Genomic DNA, 17,632 nt, shown 5'->3' with positions numbered 1-17,632 from the left:
CTGTATTCCCAGCACTATTGAGAACATGGAGAATATGTAATTGTTCAACTTAATATTGTATCACTGACTGTAATAATGACTACTGAAAGAAACATGCGATGGATGTTGGGTGCAAAACAAGTGAGAGCAGCTTTCCACTAGACAAGGATCAAATATCAGTTATGAGTTTTACAGGCTTGGGTCATGGCATAAACCCTGTCAATTTCTACAATCTTAAAATGTGATTTTTAAACATAACCTTAACCACACTGCTAACCTTTTGCCTAACCTTAAATATCAAAAAGCACATTTTTGTAGCCAATTTTGACTGGAATCTAATTTTTTGGGTGTGAAAGCTAGTAAACAAATAGCTAGTGGAAACCCTGTGCTTGTTCATTGGTGTTGGCCAGGCCAATCAGAGAGCACGTTGATGTTCTGCATCTGTACGTCCATCTTGATTGGCTATTAACGTACATGTGGTTTTGAAAGGTTTCCTCTCCAGAATGTTGTGGAAAAGTGAAACCAGCCAGGTCAGTCTGAAACAAACAACTTAGCTAGTTCGACAGCTCCTATCATCACCAGCTAGGACGTACATTTCTCTAAAGTGCGATATTTAGTACCTATGATGTCTGGTCACGGCCATGGTGGGCACAGCCACGGCTGCTGTGAAGACGAGCATGAGCCAGCGGAACGGGGCCTGGAGTATGCACTGTATCAGCGCATTGACATTGAGAAACTGCAGTGTCTCAACGAAACAAGAGAAGGCGATGGGAAACTCGTGTTTAAACCATGGGATCAACGGACTGACAGGGAGAAGGTAATGTTGTCGACTTCTTGCGTGTATAGTACATCTCAATGTAACCATTTTTGAGGGTGTAGAAGCCCTGAATTATCATCTGAAATTATGAAACTCAGCTGTGGCAGCTGCCATTTTGGCTCCTCGGTAAAACAAAACGTTGCAAAAATGTATCGCGTAATTGTCAAGGGAAATTGGTATGCAGCGATACTGCAGTTGTCAGTAAAGGCCAGACTGGATGATATGATGCGGCCTTCCAGAAGTCCATGATACACATTCACTTGTAATATTAAAAACCCATGTTGACTTGTTTTGTACACTGAACGAAATATGTAACTTACACAGGTGGTGGAACATTTTGGTGTCAGTGAACTTTTCTTTAGAGCTGATCTGGACCTCCTCTTCCATTAGTGAAAGCCAATTTCTCAACCTTTCAAATGTGATGGGTTTAGGCTGGGTTTCTGTACAGCACTTTGATATATCAGCTGATGTAATAAGGGCAATATAAATGCATTTTATTTTAGATTTGATGAAGGCCCACTTTCTCATACCTGTTATGTGAAACGTTTTCTCATTTAATTCTCTGGAAATGGTCTCTAACCTCTGTAGTTTGTTGAGAGTGACGCTGATGAAGAGCTCCTGTTCAACATCCCGTAAGAACCCCACCCCTCAACCCCCTTTTCACCCTTTCTAATCTTGTAATATTAACTTAACTTGTTTCATCATATTGTGTTTTATGCATTCTGTCACAAATCATATTTTTCTCAGGTTCACTGGAAGTGTCAAGCTGAAAGGGATAATCATCGCCGGTGAAGACGATGAATCGCATCCTGCTGAAATGAGACTGTGAGTACTGTTTCTGCCTTTCAGAAACACCTCGGGTCCTGACTGTGGGATTGCATTGAGCCAGTGTAGCATGTATCAACTCACTCTGAGATTTGATATGATGCTTATTACTCACGACTCAACCAGGGGAGTATTCATTTTTTGCAAAACAGGTCACAACAGAAAATGTTTTGCAATGAGTTTCTATTGGACAGATTCAGGTCATTTTGTTCTGTTTGCTTTTGTTTGGTTCATAGTGAATACACCCCCAGCTCTGGGCAAACTGAAAGAGCAAGTAGCTAACATATTGCTCTGTCAGTGACATTTGACTCACTCTTCACACGGTGAGACAAGACAGCTAGTGACAATTAGCTATGTTCTGCTACATTGGCATGGAAATACATGTATTTATTGTCACCATGTGTGGTTTTGATAACTGTTTGTCACTTTGTGTTGTTGCATTGTCTGTGTAGGTACAAGAACATACCCCAAATGTCCTTTGATGACACAGGCAGAGAACCTGAACAAGCCTTCCGTCTCAATAGAGATCCACTGGCTCAGCTGGAATACCCAACTAAGTAAGAGCAATAGTATTGTTTTCCCAGAAAAAAAATGTGGTTTGGTCACTGCTCACCCATAGACTATTTCTGAGGCAAGATAACAAAACATTTGTAAAAAAAAAAAAAACACATTTCAGTTTACTGTGCCTAAGTACCCACCCAACCTAAAACCCCACTAAACGAATCAACCCTAAATTATCATTCTTTCCAGGATTGCCCGTTTCTCCAACGTTAATCACTTGTCCATTCACATATCACGGAACTTTGGGACAGAGTCCACACGGGTCTACTACATTGGGCTGAGAGGGGAGTACTCCCAGGTGAGAACAAATTAGACCCACCTCCAGTAAATTATCTGAGGTGCTGAATGTTTTTTGTTTCTTATTGTTCTATTGATTTGCAGAATTATGTTTCACTTTTGTATCAGGCTTTACTTTGACCGTTCCATGTTGTCCATTTGTGAAATGGCAAAACACCTCACCTCTGTCTCATCTGTTTTGCTTTCTTCATCCCAGGCTCACAGACATGAAGTGACTATCTGCAACTACGAGGCGTCCGCTAACCCTGCAGACCATAAAGTTGACAGCATCATCCCACAAACAAATTTCATCTCCTGAGAGAAAGGAGGGGTGGGAAAGTTGCATTGACAGATATGGGTCAAAAGGAAGTGGTGATGGATACTTAGGCCTGGTGGGTTAACTTTCTTATTGGAGGTCAGGTATGACTAATACTGAATATCAGTGTCTAATCTGGATTTGCTCAGTTGTTGCACTTATTGTACCACAAACAGTGGAGGCTGAAAGGAGTGAGTCAGTTTTCATTTGGGTAATGACTACATTTAACGCCACTCACTGGCAACCCTGTGATAAAAGCACTGAAGCTTTTGATGCTTTATCTAAAATATATCTGGATACTGTGCCACCTAGTGGTTTGTTGTAATATGACAACTTGTCTCAGCAAAACTGGAACGACTCCAATGTCACCTGCAGTGGGAGATCACTCATATTCTTTCTCATCCAAGCTCTGAATGGTTTAGCAATAATGTGAACATTTTGACACAACCAAAGTAGATCAGCACAAGGTTTTCATTTGAATAGATTAGATTTGACCCATATACCCAAGTGACTTGCTCACTATACCACACCTTCCTTTGACACTCACCAAACACAAAAGCTGTTTAACTCTGATTTCATTGCATTATTAATGAGCTGTCACATTGCTGCCAGTGGCTGAATGTGATTGCTTTGTGCAACATGTTGGAGTTGGGAATTTGAGGAAAATGCTGTATGCCTAGTCTAAGGAATAGAAAATGCCCTCTGCTGTTGTGTGTGATGTAATTATTTGAAGAATAAAGATGTTATACATAAGAGAATAATAGTATTTTATTTTTTTTATTGTGAGAATAGAATCGTATTGAAATGTAGATTTTGGAGTGATAAAAGGCTACAGTATTGTTATTTGTATTGAAAAGATGCTCTTTGGATTTGGTAGTGCAATTTGCACTAAGCAAATATTTTATATCAATGGATCAATTGATGGCGGGGTGTACAGCGCGAGCAGGAGAAAGGGTGTGGACATGACGTCACTAAAAATAATCCCGCCCTTCTACAGCAGTAGCGGAAGTTCCGTTGAGATTCTGGGACAGCAAGTGGTGAGTGTATGAATTTGTATTAGCGGGCCGCGGTTTTTACAATACTCCTTTACCCCATCCGAACCGAACCCATATGGGCCTTTTGGTTACCGCTTTGGTTGAAGGGCATGGGGAATGTGATGTATTGAAATACCTGGTCGAATTTCGCCCACATGTCAATCGAACCAAGCTCGAAAGATACCGGAGGGCATTGTACTACAGATTGCTGCTGTGTGATTAGCTTGCTGGTCATCTTTGAGGATGTGTAGCTAGTTAAACAGGATTAAGCTGACTGCTTGGATGTAGATGGCAACGTTTTTAAACAATCTAGCTAGCGGATTTGCACTTAACCTCTCCTGAATTTCCCCACCGGGTTGCACAACGCAACGGCTGTTAGCTAGCAGCGAGCTAAATTGCGTCTCTCAGCCCCCATTGTTTCTTCATACCCACCCCCTTCCTTTAGCTAGCTACAGTAGCTAATTAACAACATAGCCGTACCCTCGATCGCTAGTTGTCAATGTATTGCCACATATGTCTACGTCAAATAATTTAACTAAACTAGCTAAAATATAAAAAATATAACTGACGTGTTGCAGTTAGCCACACCAGGTAATGCGTTAGCTAGCATGCGTAACTTGGCTTACTATTAAAATCAGGTGTGTAAAATCATAAATCCAAATGGTTTAATTTGGCAACTAAAACGATATTTTATATTGGAAAGTTCCAGGTATGTCCCTCCCCGATTCGTTTCGTTTTTAAGAAACATTTAGCAACAGAATCAGCGGAATTAATACAACCCAGTGTTGCTGGTGCTAGCTGGCTATACTGACTGCCGCATATTACTCGATGCTTGCCTGGTGGCTAGAATTTACGCACCGGGTAAACCTTACAAGGTTTTTATTCCCAGTAACAATTGCGCTTGACTACTGAGAAAATGGAGCCATTATCTGCTGTGAATGCAAGTAAATAAAGGCGGCACATTGTTTTTACGCCATCCACTGAACCAGTCAGTTTGGTTTCTCAGTTTAATACCAGTCAGATGCGAACTCGTGATGTAGTGGTGCATGGACGGCATTGTTTGTGTCGTTAATAGAAGGCTTGCTGATAGAGCTGACCGTGAAATCGGTGCATTTCCTTCCGTCCATGCTTAGCTATTTAACAACTGCTGACAGGGTTGTGCAGGACAAGCAGCGATTTTGCCTTTATATTTGAAGGGACTGAGGATTTTTGCCTTGCAAATACAATTACAGGCAGGCTAACGTTAAGTGACGGCATAAAGTCAAAGATTATACAGGCATGCAGGAACAAAGCCTTCACTTTGTCATTGATACTAGTATCCAATTCACCAGCGAGGGTTAGTGCTATCCGGGATACTTGGGACGTCCCTAACCTTTACATAGCCCAAGCCTAACCCTTACTTTAACCATTTTAAATGTTAACTTCAATGGGGTCGGGATGTCCCAAGGATCCCGGGTTGCAAGGACAGAGTGCTGTAGGCTATCCTGCATGGGGGAATCATATAGCTTGGTTGTTTTGGAGTGGGCCACAATTAACTAAACAAATATTAGCTATTCATCATCACCTCTTGAAGGTACAACCTTTTTTAAAGATAGGCACTAAGCCTATTAAAGTGTACAGTAGCTGACAGTGACAAGGAAATGAGGCAAAGGTATAATGAGCATGCGTGTCATTGCAGTGCAGAAAGTTATTGTGATGTGTGACCCACGGTCCTGTTCTTTCTCCCTATTGAGCCTGTCATTATCATTCCCCTGATTTGGCTCTTTCTCTGTCTCCCTTTGCTTTCACTAACTACAGGTCATTAGGTGGGTGGAATTGTAACTAACTCTGTGTTTAATATCCCTGAAGGTTTATACATTAACCTCCTCACTTTTCCTTTTCATTTCTCCTCTCATTGTTTTTTTGTCTTTTGCTTGCCTCAATCTTTTTTCATATGTCGCTCAACCTGACGCTATGAGGGTATAAAATGTTGACTTTGAAAACAATATGCTCTAGCTAGCCGATATCCGTTTTCAGTGTATAGGCAGTGGCGCTGATACTAGCTTATTTGCATTTTGGTTAATAACAGATTTGCAGTTAGGAGTGCATTTATTTGATGAGTTTCAGTACTTCCTGACTGAGGAGAATACTCTCAGTACTCAGCCTGTCTCATTGGTTCATAGCAGCCATAAACTGCGGCATGTTCAGGTCTTTAGTCATCAAGTCTGTCCCTGTGATGAATAGCAGCATTGATAACCAGCCACATCATTGATATGCCCTTCCCCCTCCTCTCTCTAGCACTCCTTACAGTGTATGTGTGGCAACAACATGTCTGTGCCGCTGCTCGCCGAGGCTGTGACGGTGTCTGGGACAGAGAAGGAGACCGCTGCGGTGAGAGAGCACACCAACACCATAGTGTAACTTAGGGCATCCATCAGCAAATTTGGCCACTTCTTGCAAAGCTTGCCATGCTGAAGCTCATTTGTTGTTCAGAGGTTCTGTGAACTAGGGCAGGAACGATACCAGTATCAAAATAGTCGTATAAAAAAACCTGCTGTATATAAAATATTGTCTGCTTTGAATTGGAAAATAAATGTGACTCTGGATGACACCGTAAGGATGTTTGTTAATAACATTAGGGCATTTTCCTTAAGTTAGATCCGCTTTGTTTTATTTACTTGCCACGATACTAACGAGTATCGCGGTACTGTTATGGTCCCGGCCCTACTGTGAACCCACTGGGCAGAAACTGGTTGAATCAAAGTTGTTTCAATGTCAAAAAAGTATCTATGTGATGATGTTGAATCAACGTGGAAGACTGATTGGATTTGCAAAAATGTTTTTTTTTTTTTTTTTTTTTTTTTCACTCAACTTTTTACCTATGCCCAATGAAAGGCTGGTAATAATGGCTCACATCAACACCATTATCCCAGAAACCCTAGACACACTCCGATTTTCATACTGCCCAAACAGATCCACAGATTATGTCATCTCTATTGCACTCTATTGCACTGCCCTTTCCCACCTGGACAAAAGGAACACCTATGTGAGAATGCTATTCATTGACCACAGCTCAGCGTTCAACAGCATAGTACCCTCCAAAGCTCATCGCTAAGATACCTGGGACTAAACACCTCCCTCTGCAACTGGATCCTGGACTTCCTGACTGGCCAACCCCAGGTGGTGGGGGTAGGTAGCAACACATCTGCCATGCTGATCCTCAACACTGGAGCTCCCCAGGGGTGCGTGCTCAGTCCCCTCCTGTACTCCCTGTTTACCTACGACTGCATGGCCAGGCACGACTCCAACACCATCATTAAGTTTGCAGATGACACAACAGTGCTAGGCCTGATCAACGACGAGACTGCCTATAGGGAGGAAGTCAGAGACCTAGCGGGGTGGTGCCAGAATAACAACCTATCCCTCAACGTAACCAAGGCTAAGGAGATGATTGTGGTCTACAGGAAAAGGAACACTGAGCACGCCCCCATGCTCATCGGCGGGGCTGTAGTGGAGCAGGTTGAGAGCTTCAAGTTCCTTGGTGTCCACATCAACAACAAACTAGAATGGTCCAAACACACCAAGACAGTCGTGAAGAGGGCACACGACAAAGCCTATTCCCCCTCAGGAAACTGAAAAAATTTGGCATTGGTCCTGAGATCCTCAAAAGGTTCTACAGCTGCAACATCGAGAGCATCCTGACTGTTTGCATCACTGCCTGGTACGGCAATTGCTCGGCCTCCGACCGCAAGACACTACAGAGGGTAGTGCGTACGGCCCAGTACATCACTGGGGCTAAGCTGCCTGCCATCCAGGACCTCTACAGCAGGCGGTGTCAGAGGAAGGCCCTAAATATTGTCGAAGAACCCAGCCACCCCAGTCATAGAATGTTCTCTCTACTACCGCATGCGGTACCGGAGTGCCAAGTCTAGGACAAAAAGACTTCAACAGTTTTTACCCCCAAGCCGTAAGACTCCTGATCAAGTAACCAAATGGTTACCCAGACTATTTACATTGTGTGCCCCACCCTCTTACGCTGCTGCTACTCTCTGTTTATCATATATGCGTAGTCACTTTAACTATACATTCATGTACATACTACCTCAATTGGCCCGACCAACCAGTGTTCCCCCACTTTGGCTAACCGGGCTATCTGCATTGTGTCCCACCGCCCGCCAACCCCCTTTTTTTTTACGCTACTGCTACTCTCTGTTCATCATATATGCATAGTCACTTTAACCATATCTACATGTACATACTACCCCAATAAGCCTGACTAACCGGTGTCTGTATATAGCCTTGCTACTGTTATTTTCAAATGTCTTTTTACTGTTTTATTTCTTTACTTACCTACACACACACACCTTTTTTCCCCCCGCACCATTGGTTAGAGCCTGTAAGGTATTAGGCGCACGTGACAAACTTTGATTTGATGACTTGACATTTCACATTGAATTCACGTTAGTTGACAACTCCACCAAATGTAAATAAAAAAACGTTGAACTGTGCTTTGTTAAAATGTTGTCGCTGAAAGGGATAACAAACCGATTACACCAAAGTTGTGGGTCTGCAAGCACTTGTTAGGTCAAAACCAACTCCATTAATTTGAAGGTGTGCATTCGATGTTTACGTAGTGTACAAAAAATCTATATGGCTCACCAAATTCAGATGTTCTCTTATGATGCCTCTGATAAATGCTTTTCTTTAGAGTTGACAAGCAGTAATATAAACTGAGAGTCGTCTTGGCAACAGCAGGAATTTTCCCTTTTTTTTTTGCTGTTGGGCATGATTCACTAGAACCTGGTGTTCATATGCAAATACAGTGCAGTAGCCAGTAAACTGGCATGCTCTTTGATGTTCATAATGCACCATTACCCAATGTAAAACTGTCAATCTCCCTCCCTATCTCTACCACAGGTGATCTTCCTTCATGGTTTGGGTGACTCAGGGTGAGTTTCCGGTCTTAAGCCTGTCTCAGGCTTCCCAGCATTTCACACTTTTTTTTTTTCCTGAGGCAATTCGAAGTTCAGTAGCTGAAGTCGAAGCTGCTTCGTCGGTGATTTGACAACAGTACTACTCCTATTAGGTTTGGGAACCATGAACGGGATTCTTCAATGAACTGTTTGTCATTCAACAAAACACTGTTAGTTTTCATGCAAATGTTTTCACTAGAGAAATACTGCACCAAACATTTTAGTTAGATGTAAAATGGAGTGACTAAGACCTCACCGGCAAAAGCGTCAAAATGAATTGCAGATTTCCTGATTTATTTTCGACTAATTCAGACTTTTGAGGAAGTGTATATCAACACTTCTATTGTCATGGATGTATACTGCCTATGTTGCTACAGCGTCTCAAGGGGGACAAACAGTAAAATTTCATTTAAAAAGAATTGCCTTTCAAGCGGAGGTCTTTTAACGGAGTATGCGATGCACAGACGTTCGCATCGCCTAGCCAAGTTCTGCTCGGAGCAAGCCCAACCTAGTATGCTGCGCCTTTATTCTCTGTATAAATCTAATAGCCTCATCTGTACAGAGTACCACTTTATCTCTCTAAATTGCTCTTCCTCTTTTCAGACATGGCTGGGCAGACACCATGACTGCTATCCGACTGCCACATGTAAAGTATATCTGCCCTCACGCGTAAGTCTTTGTATTATTTTTCATATTTTCTGACATGTTTATTCCTCTTCTTGAGTGCCTCAGTTTCTGGAATGTTGCAGTCAGTCGAATCTTGTCTTTGGTCGTCTCTTATCTTTCTACACAACCATTTAGTCCTCTAACCTAGTATAGCATGTGTCCATTGATTCCTTTGTTTCTCCACAGGCCCAGAATCCCTGTCACTCTTAATATGAAGATGACCATGCCTTCATGGTGAGTCATGTTTGCACTGATCTTAAACATTTGCCATTGGCCAATGGCTTGACTGTAAACTACACTTCAGTGGAAAAGAGATTTCCTTTTGGTAAGAGATTTTGTGAACATGAAATTCCTTCAAAGACACGCACACTACCAGGATACCAGGGGCACATAAGATGTACAGTGAGCGCCAAACATATTGGGACAGTGACATTTTTGTTGTTTTGGCTCTGTACTCCAGCACTTTAGATTTGAAATTATACTATGACTATGAGATTAAAGCTGACAGTGCACTTTAATTTGAGGGTATTTTCATCCATATCGGGTGAAACGTTTCGAAATTACAGCACCTTTTGTACATGGTCCCCCCATTTTAGGGGACCCAAGGTATTGGGACAAATTCACTTATGTGTATTAAAATAGTCAAGTTTTGTATTTGGTACCATATTCCTAGCACACAATGATTACATGAAGATTGTGACTCTACAAACTTGTTGGATGCATTTGCTGTTTGTTTTGGTGGTTTCAGATTATTTTGTGCCCAATAGAAATGAATGGTAAATCATGTATTGTCATTTTGGAGTAACCTTTATTGTAAATAAGATTAAAACAAGTTTCTAAACACTTCTACATTAATGTGGATACTACCATGATTACGGATGGTCCTGATTAAGTTGTGAATAATGATGAGTATGATATTAATGCGTCTAACTTTCACTCATTTCAAATCCAAAGTGCTCGAGTACAAAGCCAAAACAACAACAAATGTCACTGTTCCAATACATTTGGAGCTCACTGTTTGAGATGAGTATTACATCGTCTGAACATGGATCTGTGTGTTTCTGTAGGTTTGACCTGATGGGTCTCAGCCCAGATTCTCCAGAGGACGAGGCTGGCATCAAGAGGGCAGCGGAGAACAGTAAGTCAATCAGTGTGGCACAAGTATTATGCATGTTATAAAGACTGTGTTCAGACCCCTTGAATTTTTCCACATGTTTCGTTACAGCCTTTATTTTAAAATGGATTAACTAATTTTCCCCCTCTTCATTCTACGTACAATACCCCATACTGACACAACAAAAACAGGTATTTAGAAATATTTGCATATGTATAATTTAAAAAAAAAAAACGTTAAAGCCTTGAGTCTTAATGGGTATGACGCTACAAGCTCGGCGCACCACTATTAGCGGAGTTTCTCCCATTCTTCTCTGCAGATCCTCTCAAGCTCTGTTAGGTTGGATGGGGTGTGTCATTGCACTGCTATTTTCAGGTCTTTCCAGAGCTGTTGAATCGGGTTCAAGCCTGGGCCCTGTCAGGGCCAATCAAGCACATTCAAAGACTTAAGCCACTCCTGCATTGTCTTGGCTGTGTGCTTAGGGTCGTTGTCCTGTTTTGAAGGTGAATCTTCACCCCAGTCTGAGGTCCTGAGTGCTCTGGAACAGGTTTTCATCAAGGATCTCTCTGTTTATCTGTGCCTCGATACTGACCGGTCTCCCTGCCGCTGAAAAACATCCCCACAGAACGATGCTGCCACCACCATGCTTCACCGTAGGGATGGTATTGGCCAGGTGATGAGCAGTGCCTGGTTTCCTCCAGGTGTGACGCTTGGCATTCAGGCCAAAGAGTTCAATCTTGGTTTCATCAGAGCAGAGAATCTTGTTTCTCATGGTCTGAGAATCCTTTAGGTGCCTTTTGTCAAACTCCAAGTGGGCTGTCATGTGCCATTTACTGATAAGTTGCTTCTGTCTGGACACTACCATAAAGGCCTGATTTGGTGGAGTGCTGCAGAGATGGTTGTCCTTCTAGAGCTCTGTCAGTGACCATCGGGTGCTTGGTCACCTCCCTGACCAAGGCCCTTCTCCCTTGATTGCTCAGTTTGGCCGGGCGGCCAGCTCTAGGAAGATTCTTGGTGCTTCCAAACTTCTTCCATTTAAGAATGATGGAGGCCACTGTGTTCTTGGGGACCTGCAATGCTGCAGCCATCTTTTGCTACCCTTCCCTAGATCTGCGCATCGACACAATCCTGTCTCAGAGCTCTACGGACTATTACTTCGACCCTGTGGCCTGGTTTATGCTCTGACATGCGCTGTCAACTGTAGGACCTTATATAGACAGGTGTGTGCCTTTCCAAACCATGTACAATCAATTTAATTTAGAGCAAGTGGACTTCAATCAAGTTCTAGAAACATCTCATTGATGATCAGTCTCATATGATCTGAATACTTATGTAAATAAGGTTAAAAAAATTTTTTTATTTTTTTTAAGTAAACATTGTAAATAACTATTTTCGCTTTGTCATTATGTGGTATTGTGTGTAGATTGAGAGTTAATTTAATCAATTTTAGAATAAGGCTGTTAGGTAACAATATGGGAAAGGGTCTGAATACTTTTCGAATGCACTGTAGATGCACATAGATATCATGCCAAGATCTATTAACATAACCATGATAGCTAAAACTGTGCCCATCATAACTAGACATTGGGTAAATGTTCAGCCTCTGATTTCACCCTACTTCTCCACAGTCAAAGCCATAATCGACCATGAGGTAAAGAATGGGATACCCGCCAATCGTGTGATGCTTGGAGGGTTCTCTCAGGTGAGGTTACTCGATGTCAATCGCTCTGAAGGTGTTGTGCAAAAAAACACAAAAAAATGATTTTTCCATTTCCTGATTGTCAGTGACTTTTCAACATTTGCTGTTGAAACTGTGTAAACTATGTGAACCATGAACATCTCCATAGGTCTAAACACATTCTACCTTTTTACTTTCCCTCTATTTTTCACTGTCTCCCAGGGTGGGGCTCTGTCCTTGTACACCGCCCTCACCTGTCAGCAGCAATTGGCAGGTGTGGTTGCCCTCAGTTGCTGGCTTCCGCTTCACAAGAGTTTCCCACAGGTACAGCTACACAGCTTACTTGTTTCTCTACAATTTCCGGTACTCAGTCCCCTGAACATTCCCCAGAGCTGTTTCTTTTATTACTGGGCTGGATTCCAAACTGGGAAACGTTCTTCTCTCCATTGCTCTTAATGATTTTGCTGTATAGATATGAATAAACTGAATAGGTTATTTGACGTTAGAACCTGGTCTTGGTCTTCACTTTTTGCTTTTAATAATTGAATGTAATGGTCTGTTGTGCCCATTAGGCGGCGAGCACCAGTGGGAATAGGGACATGCCCATACTGCAGTGTCATGGGGAGATGGACCCCATGATCCCAGTGCAGTTTGGGGCCATGACAGCCGAGAAGCTCAAGGTCATCGTCAACCCTCAGAAAATCACCTTCCGGACCTACCCGGGACTCATGCACAGCTCCTGTCCTCAGGTAAAAAGTTTTTTTTGATTGTAACATGCATGAGTATCCATGTTGTTCTATGTGTGCTAATGGTTTTATATGAGTATCAGCGTGGAAGTATTCACGATGTTCGGTTTCTTATATGCTTCTTTATTTTGATCTTACAGGAGATGGCAGCAGTGAAGGAATTCATTGAGAAGCAGTTGCCCCGAATCTGACCTCACCTCAACCCCACTGTGACTCTTAGACGCTGACCTCTCACCTCTGACCTGCCATTCTCTCACAGGAAACAGCCATGAGCACCTCCCACACACACACACAAACACAGTAACACGTACTTTCACATAACATCATAATACATGCCTCATTCCATAAAAATCCAACGCACATCATACTGGACACACCTTTTTATAAACGCACAGTTTTGAACACACTGAAGTGGGCAAACAAGTCTTCGCTTTGAGGGAGAATCACTGATAAACACAGTACATACCCCTGGGATTCTTTTATCTTACCCAACCCACCTTATCCCCTCTTTCTTTCTCTGAACCGCCACTCCTGTTTCCCTCCATTGCTGTGTGTGTCAGTGAGTGAAGCAGTAAGTGGGCAGGGGGGCTCCTCCTGTTCTTAGATGCCACCCAGTGTCAGAGCCTGACCCAGGCTGAGGAGATGGCAGGTTCAGCAGCCTGTGGTTCTGGACCTCAGGCCCCGAAGTCTGGTGCCGTCTGGAGTGACTCTGGTGCCATGCTGCTGTGTATGCTGTTCCCAACGGGTTCACGGCCACTGGTGGGGTTGTGGTCACGCCACAGCTATCCTTGGGTGCCCGTACTTGTGCTGATTCAATTATCTGACGTTATAAAAACCCAATTGAAATAAAGGAAACCAATGGATCATTACTTTTGCCACAATGTTCTATTCTTTACCACAATTTAGGGTTATTGATGATGTGGGTAATGTGTACATTTATGTGATTTATTTTGTTTGCCATAAATGGGCCATGATAAAACTAAATGTTTAAAATCAAATATTTCCATTGCCTGAATCCAAAATGATTGTTGCGGGATTGAATTAAATGTATTGACTGAAATATTGAAATTATTAATTTCATACACCTTAAAGGGCTTAGGGCTTAAAATCATAATTGTTTTTGCTACAAGTATTTGTCTATTCCACAAAAGAGATGGTCAGCAAAGATAAAATAGATCATGTGTTGCTCCAGATGGTACCAGAACCAGACCAGAACATAAAATGTAGTTCACACAACTTGACTCATTTGACTGCAGCTCTTCCTAGCCGTTCCCTCTTAGCATCTGGCATTTGACCAGTGAGCCATGTTCTATTCCATCCATGTCCAGCACAAATAAGTTTCCGCTCTCTCACTGACCAAGGTCATTTTTACTGTCAAAGCAAAACTATTCACTCATTTGACAACTTACCTTCACCCACTAATACAGTGTGAAAGGTCAGAGTTAACTTTAACCAGGTCTTGTTATTTGACTCTTAAAATTGGTATGCGGTGGGAAGGCTGAGGGGAAAAAAGCTGTTCCTTTTATTAATTGAAGGGTGATTAAAAAAACAAAAAAAGCATTAGTCTTGAACCACTTGCAGAGCTTGGCGTAGGACTTTAACTGAGTCGTTGTGCTAAAATCAGGTGTTCTGTATTTTTCCTTTTGTCAATGTTTTCTCTTTATGATGACCTATTCTGTATTACTGAAACCTAATTTAAAACGGTAGACATTGGAGAATAAAACAACTGTATTAATTGTTCCGCTATTTAATGAATGTCTCTTACTCCCTCTTTGTCTTATTACATCTTTCCCCCATGTCATCTTCCTTGACCCAGCACGTTTACTTTTCACTTGTATTAGTGGATGACATTTTGTATGCTTTTCTCTCTTCCATCCCTTTTTTTTTTTGCCTTCTAGTCCCATCCTGTCACCTAATTCCCTGTGGGACAAGGTTGAATAAAGTGTCTCATGTCTGTTCTCTTGAGTTGTACTTTGTCATTGTTAGAATTTTTTACAGTTGTGGCTCATTTAGATTTTTTCATTTGGTCTCAATGTGTATTGTCACTTTGTCATCTCATCATTGTGTCTGTTAATCTGATTGGCTAAAATATGTTGAGCGACTGCTGGTCCCTCAGGTTATTTTACTTTCTAAGACACCTGTATGTGGAATAAATGATGCAAATAACCGTGCATTTGAACAGTTTTTGTTTTTGTCGAACATGATCACAGTATTAATGTGTCTGGTCTGTGAACTGTACACCATATTGTTCAAGAAAATACGGACAGACAAAGGGTGCAATTCTTTGTTGCGGACATCTGCAGACCGTAGAGAATGATAGAGGCCTCTAGTGGCAGTTTTAGAATGGGCAGAGCCATTGAGGTCTTCCATCATGCTTCTGCCCCTCTTAAAGTCATCAAAGTAGTCACCTGGGTGGGGATTCCTATGAGTTGTAGCCTCAATGGCGCTGCCCATGCTGTCACAGACGTTACATTAGGACAGATATAAAGATGAGTCCTCTATCTCTATGGTGCAGACACTGAAATATGTATGAATTCGGGTGGTTTAACCTCTACAGGATTGGTGCCCCCCCTGCGGGACGGTTGAGCTAACGCAAGCTAATGTGATTAGCCTGCGGTTGTAAGTAGCAAGAACATTTCCCAAGACAAAGACATATGTGATATGGGCAGAAAGCTTAAATTCTGCATCCTTCCAATTTATAGTAGCTATTAGTGAAAGAATACCATGCTATTGTTTGAGGAGAGTGCACAGTTCTGAACTTGAAGATGTATCAATAAACCAATAAGGCACATTTGGGCAAACATTTTGAACAGAAACGCAAATGTTCATTGGGTCAGTCTAAAACTTTGCACCTACACTGCTGCCATCTAGAGACGAAATCGAACCTAACCGGAAATAATACACTGTGACCTTTCTCTTGCATTTCAAAGATAATATTTTTTTCCCATCTTGTATTATCTTTTACCAGATCTAATGTGTTATATTCTCCTACATTAATTCCACATTTCCACAAACTTCAAAGTGTTTCCTTTCAAATGGTATCAATAATATGCATATCCTTGTTTCAGGTCCTGAGCTACAGGCAGTTAGATTTGGGTATGTAATTTGGGTATGTCAAATTAGTTGTGTTTGATAGTCTGTCACTGAAGTGTAGAATGATGACATGCATGAATAGATCTAATACTACAACGTCATCATCAAGGTAAACATGTTTATTGAGACATTTAGCAAAATAACAGTTTCTCCTTCGCCTTCTCTCTAATGTAAACCTTTTTATTTGCCTTTGAGTTGTGTTTCAGAAAGTTTCTAAAAAGTAGAGCTGTCCTCAAGAGGAGTGAGGTGATTTCAGAAACTCTGGTAATGGCATCCGGCTGCAGCACTGCATTGTCGACAATTGTTTTATAATTCAACACATTTCACAAGCCTATTTTGGTAAAAAAATGCACTTTTAGTTTATTAACCTGTGCAGCCGTCTTCATCGACCTTGCCAAGGCTTTCGACTCTGTCAATCACCATATTCTTATCGGCAGACTCAGTAGCCTCGGTTTTTCTGATGACTGCCTTGCCTGGTTCCCCAACTACTTTACAGACAGAGTTCAGTGTGTCAAATCGGAGGGCATGCTGTCCGGTCCTCTGGCAGTCTCTATGGGGGTGCCACAGGGTTCAATTCTCGGGCCGACTCTTTTCTCTGTATATATCAATGATGTTGCTCTTGCTGCGGGCGATTCCCTGATCCACCTCTACGCAGACGACACCATTCTGTATACTTCCGGCCCGTCCTTGGACACTGTGCTATCTAACCTCCAAACGAGCTTCAATGCCATATCAACACTCCTTCCGTGGCCTCCAACTGCTCTTAAACACTAGTAAAACCAAATGCATGCTTTTCTGCCTGCACCCGCACGCCCGACTAGCATCACCACCCTGGATGGTTCCGACCTAGAATATGTGGACATCTATAAGTACCTAGGTGTCTGGCTAGACTGTAAACTCTCCTTCCAGACTCATATCAAACATCTCCAATCTAAAATCAAATCTAGAGTCGGCTTTCTATTACGCAACAAAGCCTTCACTCACACCGCCAAACTTACCCTAGTAAAACAGGGTAACAACAACAATGGTTCTACAAAATAGCTTCCAACACTCTACTCAGCAAACTGGATGCAGTTTATCACAGTGCCATCCGTTTTGTTACTAAAGCACCTTATACCACCCACCACTGCGACCTGTATGCTCTAGTCGGCTGGCCCTCGCTACATATTCGTCGCCAGACCCACTGGCTCCAGGTCATCTACAAGTCCATGCTAGGTAAAGCTCCGCCTTATCTCAGTTCACTGGTCACGATGGCAACACCCACCTGTAGCACGTGCTCCAGCAGGTGTATCTCACTGATCATCCCTAAAGCCAACACCCCATTTGGCCGCCTTTCGTTCCAGTTCTCTGCTGCCTGTGACTGGAACGAATTGCAAAAATCGCTGAAGTTGGAGACTTTTATCTCCCTCACCAACTTCAAATATCTGCTATCTGAGCAGCTAACCGATCGCTGCAGCTGTACATAGTCTATTGGTAAATAGCCCACCCAATTTTACCTACCTCATCCTCATACTGTTTTTATTTATTTACTTTTCTGCTCTTTTGCACACCAATATCTCTACCTGTACATGACCA

General features: G+C 42.3%; 2 protein-coding genes across 3 annotated transcripts; both read left to right on the top strand.

Moving 5' to 3' along the window:
• Window positions 1–451: 451 nt before the first annotated feature.
• pithd1 (PITH (C-terminal proteasome-interacting domain of thioredoxin-like) domain containing 1) lies at window positions 452–3,532 on the top strand. The gene is made up of 6 exons (XM_024441741.1): window positions 452–796; window positions 1,385–1,428; window positions 1,544–1,621; window positions 2,074–2,178; window positions 2,372–2,480; window positions 2,676–3,532. Exons 1-6 carry the CDS (start codon window positions 602–604, stop codon window positions 2,775–2,777), a joined length of 633 nt encoding a protein of 210 aa, XP_024297509.1. The 5' UTR covers window positions 452–601; the 3' UTR covers window positions 2,778–3,532.
• Window positions 3,533–3,711: 179 nt separating this feature from the next.
• On the top strand, window positions 3,712–15,135 carry lypla2 (lysophospholipase 2). Of its 2 annotated transcripts, XM_024441740.2 has the most exons (11): window positions 3,775–3,811; window positions 5,606–5,613; window positions 6,086–6,178; window positions 8,705–8,736; window positions 9,364–9,429; window positions 9,613–9,660; window positions 10,494–10,564; window positions 12,169–12,242; window positions 12,441–12,542; window positions 12,791–12,967; window positions 13,105–15,135. In XM_024441740.2, the coding sequence occupies exons 3-11, from the start codon at window positions 6,101–6,103 to the stop codon at window positions 13,153–13,155; spliced, it is 699 nt and encodes a 232-aa protein (XP_024297508.1). In that variant the 5' UTR covers window positions 3,775–3,811; window positions 5,606–5,613; window positions 6,086–6,100; the 3' UTR covers window positions 13,156–15,135. The 2 variants fall into 2 exon arrangements, with proteins under 2 accessions (XP_024297507.1, XP_024297508.1); XM_024441739.2 differs by lacking the exon at window positions 5,606–5,613 and having other exon boundaries at window positions 3,712–3,811.
• The last annotated feature ends 2,497 nt before the right edge of the window (window positions 15,136–17,632 follow it).

This window comes from Oncorhynchus tshawytscha, linkage group LG13 (assembly GCF_018296145.1).
Source record: "Oncorhynchus tshawytscha isolate Ot180627B linkage group LG13, Otsh_v2.0, whole genome shotgun sequence".
NCBI lineage: Eukaryota > Metazoa > Chordata > Actinopteri > Salmoniformes > Salmonidae > Oncorhynchus > Oncorhynchus tshawytscha.
The sequence above is the reverse complement of the archived record's forward strand: the minus strand, read 5'-3'. Positions and strand labels throughout refer to the sequence as shown.

Bases quoted from the DNA above. Each gene is read 5' to 3' on its own strand.
- pithd1 (XM_024441741.1), top strand. From the start codon at position 602: ATGATGTCTGGTCACGGCCATGGTGGGCACAGCCACGGCTGCTGTGAA. The intron at 1,622-2,073 runs GTGAGTACTGTT...TTGTCTGTGTAG, and splicing joins CATCCTGCTGAAATGAGACT to GTACAAGAACATACCCCAAA. The intron at 2,481-2,675 runs GTGAGAACAAAT...TCTTCATCCCAG, and splicing joins TGAGAGGGGAGTACTCCCAG to GCTCACAGACATGAAGTGAC.
- lypla2 (XM_024441739.2), top strand. From the start codon at position 3,737: ATGACGTCACTAAAAATAATCCCGCCCTTCTACAGCAGTAGCGGAAGT. The intron at 9,430-9,612 runs GTAAGTCTTTGT...GTTTCTCCACAG, and splicing joins AAGTATATCTGCCCTCACGC to GCCCAGAATCCCTGTCACTC. The intron at 12,543-12,790 runs GTACAGCTACAC...TGTGCCCATTAG, and splicing joins TTCACAAGAGTTTCCCACAG to GCGGCGAGCACCAGTGGGAA.